Source organism: Nerophis lumbriciformis, linkage group LG32 (genome assembly GCF_033978685.3).
Source record: "Nerophis lumbriciformis linkage group LG32, RoL_Nlum_v2.1, whole genome shotgun sequence".
Taxonomy (NCBI): domain Eukaryota; kingdom Metazoa; phylum Chordata; class Actinopteri; order Syngnathiformes; family Syngnathidae; genus Nerophis; species Nerophis lumbriciformis.
The window spans coordinates 8,253,033-8,263,032 of NC_084579.2; the positions used below are offsets into that span (position 1 = coordinate 8,253,033).

The 10,000-nt window shown below is 35.8% G+C and overlaps 1 protein-coding gene across 1 annotated transcript in view; it reads left to right on the forward strand.

The window, feature by feature from the left end:
* ggt5b (gamma-glutamyltransferase 5b) overlaps positions 1 to 10,000 on the forward strand; it is a 16,122-nt gene that overhangs the window by 3,753 nt on the left and 2,369 nt on the right. Inside the window, exons 5-9 of the mRNA XM_061926966.2 lie at positions 1,140 to 1,300; positions 1,378 to 1,524; positions 1,593 to 1,723; positions 5,142 to 5,335; positions 5,399 to 5,490. Of these exons, the coding sequence (XP_061782950.1) occupies positions 1,140 to 1,300; positions 1,378 to 1,524; positions 1,593 to 1,723; positions 5,142 to 5,335; positions 5,399 to 5,490 (725 nt within the window). The remainder of the gene's footprint in view (positions 1 to 1,139; positions 1,301 to 1,377; positions 1,525 to 1,592; positions 1,724 to 5,141; positions 5,336 to 5,398; positions 5,491 to 10,000) is intronic.

Below are 10,000 nucleotides of genomic sequence, written 5' to 3' on the forward strand. Positions count from 1 at the left end.
AAAATTAAAATTAAAAAATTACAATTAAAATTAAAATTAAAATTAAAATTAAAATTAAAATTTAAAAATTAAAATTAAAATTAAAATTAAAAAATAACAATAAAAAATGTGAACATTAAAATTAAAACATTTAAAATTTTAAAATTTAAAATTAAAAATTAAAAAAATTAAAAAAATTAAAAAAATTAAAAACAAATTGATTAAACAATTAAAAAAATTCAATATTAAAAAATTAAAAAATTAAACAATTAAAATATTAAAAAATAATCTAAAATAAATTCAGAAATGTTCTTTTTCTGGGAATGAATAAAAAATAATAATTTTTTGATCAAAAATTATGAAATGTACATTACCTAATACCTACAAATGTCACGGGCCAGCATAAAAAAATATTCGCTAATGCCATTGTTGATACAATATCTAGAAATAAATCAATAATACAGAAAAAGTTGTAATTGACAATAATTAAAATATGATAAATGTATGAAAAAATATGTAAAATATGTTGGAATGTTTCAATGAATACAAAACAAAAATCCTTATATATGTTAAAGAAAATATGTTATGTACATTATTAAGTACAAATGTTACAGGCTTGCAACAAAACATTCACTGAAAACATATTAAATAAATATAATATATAAAACATTCTAAAGTAAATGCAGAAAAATGTCCTCGTTGGGAATAAAACTTTTTTTTTTTAAATATAATTGAATCTAAAAATGTTTATGAAACATACATTATTAAGTATAGTTGCACAGGCTAGCTGTAAAACAATCCCTTATGAAGACATCATGCCTTTAAAATAATATTGTATATTAATAAATTGAAATAAGTTAAATATAAGTGAAAGCAAATACACAAAATGTATTCTTTCTATATTAAAATTAATTAAATTTTTTATATATTACTAAATTAAAATAAATAAAGAAGATCTAAGTAAATATTGCAAATATCCTCTTTGCTTATTAAAATAAAAATAAATTAAAAATAAATACACAAAATGTCGTTTTTGTATATTTTTAATTAAAAATGAAATTTAAAAAAAATCTAAATAAAAACACAAAATATCCTCTGTGTACATTATTAAATTAAAAAACAAAAATTAATGATAAATATTTGGCCTTCCCTCCTCCCAGTGAGGTTTTCTGCAACAACAACAAAAGTGCTCTGAGGACAGGAGACATCATGAAGTTTCCTCGACTGGCTGAGAGCATGGAGGTGATTGCCAAGCAAGGAGTGGACGCCTTCTACAACGGAAGGATAGGCCGCCTTTTAATTCAAGATGTAAAAGATGCAGGTGGGTGGAGAACATCCACTCTCCAATAAATCAGTACCAGTAGCTGGAAAGTTTTTTTTTAAATGTGTCACTCTCAGGTGGAACGTTAGAAATGGAGGATCTGAGGTCGTACCAGGTGAGGGTGGTGGACACCTGGACTGTTCCTTTGGGGGACACCTTGATGCACATCCCTCCACCACCTGCTGGGGGCGCCCTGCTTGCCTTCATCCTCAAGATAATGCAAGGTTACACAGTCACACAGCCTACACAAAAACGGACGAAAGAATAATATTTTCTTTCTTTCTTTCAACAGGGTTCTCCTTGACGCCACGTTCCCTGGTCGGCGGGCACAAAGTCCAGTTTTACCACCGTTATATCGAGGCAGCCAAATTCGCTAATGGCCAGCGAGGGACCATTCGTGATCCTTTCTTCAACAGCAAGACGGTCAGGATCAGAAATATACTCGTCATATTAATATTATGGGCAAGGATGATTGTGTGTGGCTCAACAAAAACAGCCCAGTGGCGCCTCTACAGCAGCAAAGTGGTATTGCAACAAAAAAGTCATGTTTTAACATGCGAAGAAGTCGCTCGCAAAAAAACACAAGTGTTGTTTAACACTTTTAAAATACAAAACCCAAAACCAGTGAAGTTGTCACGTTGTGTAAATGGTAAATAAAAACAGAATACAATGATTTGCTAATCCTTTTCAACTTATATTCAATTGAATAGACTGCAAAGACAAGATATTTAATGTTCACACTGAGAAACTTTTTTTTTTTTTTCAAATTGTCAGGTTCAAACACTGATGACATTTATTAAACAAGACAAGAGGCAAGGAATTAAACAGAGACAGAATTCAATGTGGACTCAATTGAGGAGAGTTGCCTGTACACTGTACCCTTGTACGGTGTCTCAGCACGCTCTGGCGAAAGATTGTACTCCTCCTTCTTTATTTGACTTTCTCCGACCACGTGACCACAGCTGCTTCCAGAGGGAAGTGGGTCGTAAACAGCGTTGCCTTTGGTTACCGAACAGTTCAAAAGAAGAGGTCGTAAAACAGTTCAAAAAGGAGGTTCCAGAAGAGGTCGCCTGGAGGGGAGTCTAGTCCTGCTTCCTCTCCGCTTTGAAGTCCTTGGGTTAGAACAATATCTTTCTGTTGATTACCATACATGAAAGAAAACAGAACACCTTCATTTTGCTTCCCCCCCTACACCATACTTGCCAACCCTCCCGGATTTTCCGGGAGACTCCCGAAATTCAGCGCCTCTCCCGAAAACCTCCCGGGACAAATTTTCTCCCGAAAATCTCCCGAAATTCAGGCGCACGCCCCCTCCAGCTCCATGCGGACCTGAGTGACGTGTCGACAGCCTGTTTTCACATCCGCTTTCCCACAATATAAACAGCGTGCCTTCCCAATCACATTATAACCGTAGAATGACCGAGGGCGAGTTCTTGGTTTCTTATGTGGGTTTATTGTTAGGCAGTTTCATTAACGTCCTACCAGCGCGGCAACAACACACGACAGCAGCAGTCACGTTTTCGTCTACCCGTAAAGCAGTTGGTCTGCCGTAAACAGCAATGTTGTGACACTCTTAAACAGGACAATACTGCCATCTACTGTACATGCATATGTGACAATAACATCTGGGGCTTTTAGAGAGTGCAGTGCACAACTGCCCACACAACAAGGAGACGAAGCAGAATGCATCATCAGAGAGGGTGTTCAGCATGGTTAGAAAAATAGTGACAGAGAATAGAACAAGGATGGACAATTCAACCCTTAACTCAACAATGAGTAGATGAGTGTTATGTGTAAATAAATGAACACTGAAATTCAAGTATTTCTCTTATTTATATATATATATATAGCTAGAATTCACTGAAAGTCAAGTATTTCTTATATATACTTGGTGAATTCTAGCTGTAAATATACTCTTTCCCTCTTAACTACGCCCCCAACCACGCCCCCACCCCAACCACGACCACACCCCCCCCCCTCCCGAAATCGGAGGTCTCAAGGTTGGCAAGTATGCCCTACACAGTGGAGTTTTACGAGCCTTACTCTTGGTAGGTTCCAAAGAGAGCTTTTGTCTTCTCACCAGACACTCAATGTAACACAAAGTTTGTGTGATAACTTACAAACAATTATTCCAACACAAATAATCATTCATTTAGAATTTAATGGCAGCAACACATTGCGCAAAAGTTATGTAAACTAATGTAAAGTATCAAAGAAGAGAAGAATGAGTGATTATTACATTTTAACAGAAGTGTAGATAGAACATGTTGAAAGAGAAAGAAAGCAGATATTAACAGTAAATGAACAGGTTGCAATCAGTCCCTCAAAGTCAGTAAATATTTTTTTAAACATTTTTTTAAATTTGCTCGTAATGATGATATTTAAAAAAGAAAAATAAAGCACCAAAAATATGAGGTGGCACCAAAACCTTGACGTTTTAGCCAATCAATCAATCAATCAATCAATCAATCAATCAATCAATGTTTACTTATATAGCCCTAAATCACGAGTGTCTAAAAGGGCTGCACAAGTTCAGAGCCCACATCAGGGCAAGGAAAAACTCACAACCCAGTGGGATGTCAATGTGAATGACTATGAGAAACCTTGGAGAGGACCGCAGATGTGGGAGACATCTAACATAATAGTGAGAGTCCAGTCCATAGTGGATCTAACATAATAGTGTGAGAGTCCAGTCCATAGTGGATCTAACATAATAGTGTGAGAGTCCAGTCCATAGTGGATCTAACATAATAGTGTGAGAGTCCAGTCCATAGTGGATCTAACATAATAGTGTGAGAGTCCAGTCCATAGTGGATCTAACATAATAGTGAGAGTCCAGTCCATAGTGGATCTAACATAATAGTGAGAGAGTCCAGTCCATAATGGATCTAACATAATAGTGAGAGTCCAGTCCATAGTGGATCTAACATAATAGTGAGAGTCCAGTCCATAGTGGATCTAACATAATAGTGTGAGAGTCCAGTCCATAGTGGATCTAACATAATAGTGAAAGAGTCCAGTCCATAGTGGATCTAACATAATAGTGAGAGTCCAGTCCATAGTGGATCTAACATAATAGTGTGAGAGTCCAGTCCATAGTGGATCTAACATAATAGTGAAAGAGTCCAGTCCATAGTGGATCTAACATAATAGTGTGAGAGTCCAGTCCATAGTGGATCTGACATAATAGTATGAGAGTCCAGTCCGTAGTGGATCTAACATAATAGTGGGAGTCCAGTCCATAGTGGATCTAACATAATAGTGAGAGTCCAGTCCATAATGGATTTAACATAATAGTGAGAGTCCAGTCCATAGTGGATCTAACATAATAGTGAGGGTCCAGTCTATAGTGGATCTAACATAATAATGAGAGTCCAGTCCATAGTGGGGCCAGCAGGACACCATCCCGAGCGGAGACGGGTCAGCAGGGCAGAGATGTCCCCAACCGATGCACAGGCGAGCGGTCCACCCCGGGTCCCGACTCTGGACAGCCAGCACTTCATCCAAGGCCACCGGACCTGTGCTCCCCCCCTTCCACAAGGGAGAGGGAGGCAGAGCAGGAAAGAAAATAAACGGCAGATCAACTGGTCTAAAAGGGGGTCTATTTAAAGGCTAGAGTATACAAATGAGTTTTAAGATGGGACTTAAATGCTTCTACTGAGGTAGCATCTCTAACTGTTACCGGGAGGGCATTCCAGAGTACTGGAGCCCCAATAGAAAACGCTCTATAGTCCGCAGACTTTATTTGGGCTCTGGGAATCACTAATAAGCCGGAGTTCTTTGAATGCAGATTTCAATGATAGAAGATTTGTGAAGGACTCACCACAGGGTCTTCTTCCAGAGCGCAGACCACCTCCTGGACCCCGCCTTCATCCAGCACATCAGAGCCAGGATTTCCCCCAACACCACCCATCATGACGCCTACTACGCCCACATCCACACGCCCCCCCTGCCGGACCGCACTGGCACGTCTCACGTGTCCGTGCTGGACCAGGAGGGACTGGCCGTGTCCGCCACCAGCACCATAAACCACCTGTGAGCGAGAAGGCGTGGCCAAGAACTAGAAGAGGTTCTGACTGCTTCTGTCTCTGGCTTCAGGTTCGGAGGAACCGTTTACTCTGCGCGGACCGGCATCATCCTCAATAACGAGCTGTCGGACTTCTGTGGGAGAGCAGACTCCTTAAAACCAGGTCAGGTCTCACAGTTTGGTCACTTTGACCCCTTTTTACCTGGAGCATTTTTTATTTTTAAGCTGAAATTCTGGCGACTGAGTTGATATTTTACTGTAAATTTAGAGTCATTGTTTTTACAGTGCATTACTGTAAATGGAAAAACAGTCCCACTGTTATTTTTAGGGTGAAATTCTGGCAACTCAGCTGACATTTTACTGTAAAATCTACAGCCGTGTTTTTACAGTGCATTACATTAAATGGAAAAAAGGTAGCGCTTTTATTTTTACTGTAAAATTCTGGCGACTGAGCTTTTTACCGTAGCATTTATGGCCGTTGTTTTTACAATGCATTACTGTAAATAGAAAAAACGGTACCACTGTTATTTTTACAGTAAAATTCTGCCGAATGAGCTGCCAGTTTTGTACCGTAAAATTTACGTTTTTACAACACATTACTGTAAATTGAAAAACAGTAGCACTTTTATTTTTACTGTAAAATTCTGGCAACTGGGCTTTTTACCGTAGCATTTATGGCCGTTATTTTTAAAGTTCCACTGTTATTTTTACAGTAAAATTCTGCTGACTGAGCTGTCAGTTTCTTACTGTAAAATCACAGTTTTTACAACACATTACTGTAAATGGAAAAAACGGTCTCATTGTTATTTTTACGGTAAAATCTAGGTCTCATTTTGCAGCGCATATTTGTAAATGGAAGAACAAGACTTTTATTTTTACAGTAAAAATTCTGCCAACTGAGCTGCCATTTTTACCGTAAAATTTACGGCTGTGTTTTTACAGTGCATTACTGTAAATAGAAAAAAATACAACTTTTATTTTTACTTTAAAATTCTGGCAACTGAGTTGACATTTTACTGTAAATTTAGAGTCATTTTTTTTTACAGTGCATTACTGTAAATGTCAAAACAGTCGCATTGTTATTTTTAGGGTGAAATTCTGGCAACTGTGCTGCCAATTTTCCATAAAATCTACAGCCGTGTTTTTACAACACATTACTGTAAATTGAAAAACGGTACCACTTTTATTGTTACTGTAAAAGTCTGGCGACTGAGCTTTTTACCGCAGCATTTATGGCCCCTATTTTTACAGTGCATTACTGTAAATGGAAAAAAATACAACTTTTATTTTTACAGTAAAATTCTGGCGACTGAGTTGACATTTTACTGTAAATTTAGAGTAATTTTTTTTTACAGTGCATTACTGTAAATGTCAAAACAGTCCTACTGTTATTTTTAGGGTGAAATTCTGGCAACTGTGCTGCCAATTTTCCATAAAATCTACGGCCGTGTTTTTACAACACATTACTGTAAATTGAAAAACGGTACCACTTTTATTGTTACTGTAAAATTCTGGCGACTGAGCTTTTTACCGTAGCATTTATGGTCGTTATTTTTACAGTGCATTACTGTAAATGGAAAAAAGGTACCGCTGTTATTTTTACAGTAAAATTCTGCCGACTGAGCTGCCAGTTTTCTACCGGAAAATCTAAGTTTTTACAACACATCACTGTAAATTGAAAAACGGTAGCACTTTTATTTGTACTGTAAAATTCTGGCAACTGAGCTTTTTACCGCAGCATTTATGGCCGTTATTTTTACAGTGCATTACTGTAAATGGAAAAAAGGTACCACTGTTATTTTTACAGTAAAATTCTGCTGACTGAGCTGTCAGTTTCTTACCGTAAAATCTACGTTTTTACAACACATTACTGTAAATGGAAAAAACAGTCTCATTGTTATTTTTACGGTAAAATCTAGGTCTCATTTTGCAGCGCATTTTTGTAAATGGAAAAACAAAACTCCTATTTTTACAGTAAAAATTCTGCCAACTGAGTTGCCATTTTACCGTAAAATTTACGGCTGTGTTTTTACAGTGCATTACTGTAAATAGAAAAAAAATACAACTTTTATTTTTACAGTAAAATTCTGGTGACTGAGTTGACATTTTACTGTAAATTTAGAGTCATTTTTTTTTACAGTGCATTACTGTAAATGTCAAAACAGTCCAACTGTTATTTTTAGGGCGAAATTCTGGCAACTGTGCTGCCAATTTTCCATAATATCTACGGCCGTGTTTTTACAACACATTACTGTAAATTGAAAAACGGTACCACTTTTATTGTTACTGTAAAATTCTGGCGACTGAGCTTTTTACCGTAGCATTTATGGTCGTTATTTGGAATGGAATGGAAAAAAGGTACCACTGTTATTTTTACAGTAAAATTCTGCCGACTGAGCTGCCAGTTTTCTACCGTAAAATCTAAGTTTTTACAACACATTACTGTAAATGGAAAAACGGTAGCACTTTTATTTGTACTGTAAAATTCTGGCAACTGAGCTTTTTACCGCAGCATTTATGGCCGTTATTTTTACAGTGCATTACTGTAAATGGAAAAAAGGTACCACTGTTATTTTTACAGTAAAATTCTGCTGACTGAGCTGTCAGTTTCTTACCGTAAAATCTACGTTTTTACAACACATTACTGTAAATGGAAAAAACAGTCTCATTGTTATTTTTACGGTAAAATCTAGGTCTCATTTTGCAGCGCATTTTTGTAAATGGAAAAACAAAACTCCTATTTTTACAGTAAAAATTCTGCCAACTGAGTTGCCATTTTACCGTAAAATTTACGGCTGTGTTTTTACAGTGCATTACTGTAAATAGAAAAAAAAATACAACTTTTATTTTTACAGTAAAATTCTGGCGACCGAGTTGACATTTTACTGTACATTTAGAGTCATTTTTTTTACAGTGCATTACTGTAAATGTCAAAACAGTCCCATTGTTATTTTTAGGGTGAAATTCTGGCAACTGTGCTGCCAATTTTCCAGAAAATCTACGGCCGTGTTTTTACAACACATTACTGTAAATTGAAAAATGGTACCACTTTTATTGTTACTGTAAAATTCTGGCGACTGAGCTTTTTACCGTAGCATTTATGGTCGTTATTTTTACAGTGCATTACTGTAAATGGAAAAAAGGTACCACTGTTATTTTTACAGTAAAATTCTGCCGACTGAGCTGCCAGTTTTCTACCGTAAAATCTAAGTTTTTACAACACATTACTGTAAATTGAAAAACGGTAGCACTTTTATTTGTACTGTAAAATTCTGGCAACTGAGCTTTTTACCGCAGCATTTATGGCCGTTATTTTTACAGTGCATTACTGTAAATGGAAAAAAGGTACCACTGTTATTTTTACAGTAAAATTCTGCTGACTGAGCTGTCAGTTTCTTACCGTAAAATCTACGTTTTTACAACACATTACTGTAAATGGAAAAAACAGTCTCATTGTTATTTTTACGGTAAAATCTAGGTCTCATTTTGCAGCGTATTTTTGTAAATGGAAAAACAAAACTCCTATTTTTACAGTAAAAATTCTGCCAACTGAGTTGCCATTTTACCGTAAAATTTACGGCTGTATTTTTACAGTACATTACTGTAAATGGAAAAAAATACATTTATTTTTACAGTCAAAATCTGGGGACTGAGCTACCAGTTGTTTTTTTTACTGTAAAATCTACAGTTGTTTTTACAACACGGTACTGTAAATGGAAAAACAGTCTCATTATTATCTTTACAGTAAAATCTATGTCTCATTTTGCAACGCATTTTTGTAAATGCAAAAACGATACTTTTATTTTTACAGTAAAATTCTGAGGACTGGGCTGCCAGTTCTTTTTTTTTTTTTTACCATAAAATATAGATTCGCTTTTACAGCGCATTACTGTAAAAGGAAACACTTTATTTTACGGTAAATTTGTGGCAACTGAGCTGCCGGTTTACTGTAAACTCGATGGCTCTTTTTACAACGCATTACTGTAAATGGAAAAATTACATTTATTTTTACTGTAAACATTCTGGCAACTGAGCGGGCAATTTTTTTTTTTTACTATAAAATCTACAGTCGATTTTACATTACATTGCTGTAAATGGAAAAACGGTCTCATTGTTATTTTTACGGTTAAATCTATGTTTCATTTTACAGCGCATTAATGCAAATGGTAAGAACTATGCTACTTTTATTTTTACAGTAAAACTTCTGGCAACTGAACTGCCAGTTTTTTTGTACTGTATAATCTCCAGTCGTTATTTTTACAGTGCATTACTGTAAATTGATTTTTTTTAATTGTAAAATTCTGGCAACTGAGCTGCCATTTTACTGTAAAATCTACGGCTGTCTCTACAGTGCATTACTGTAAATGGAAAAAATAACATTTATTTTTACAGTAAAATTCTGGGGACTGAGCTGCCAGTTCTTGTTTTTTTTTACCTTAAAATCTAGTCCTTTTTACAACACATTACTGTAAATGGAAAAACAGTCTCATTGTTATTGTTACGATAAAAATCTATGTCTTATTTTGCAGCGCATTTTTGTAAATGGAAAAACAACACTTTTATTTTTACAGTAAAAATTTTGCCAACTGAGCAGCCATTTTACCGTAAAATCTACAGTCGTTTTTTACAGTGCATTACTGTAAATGGAAAAACGGTTCCATTTGTGTTTTAAG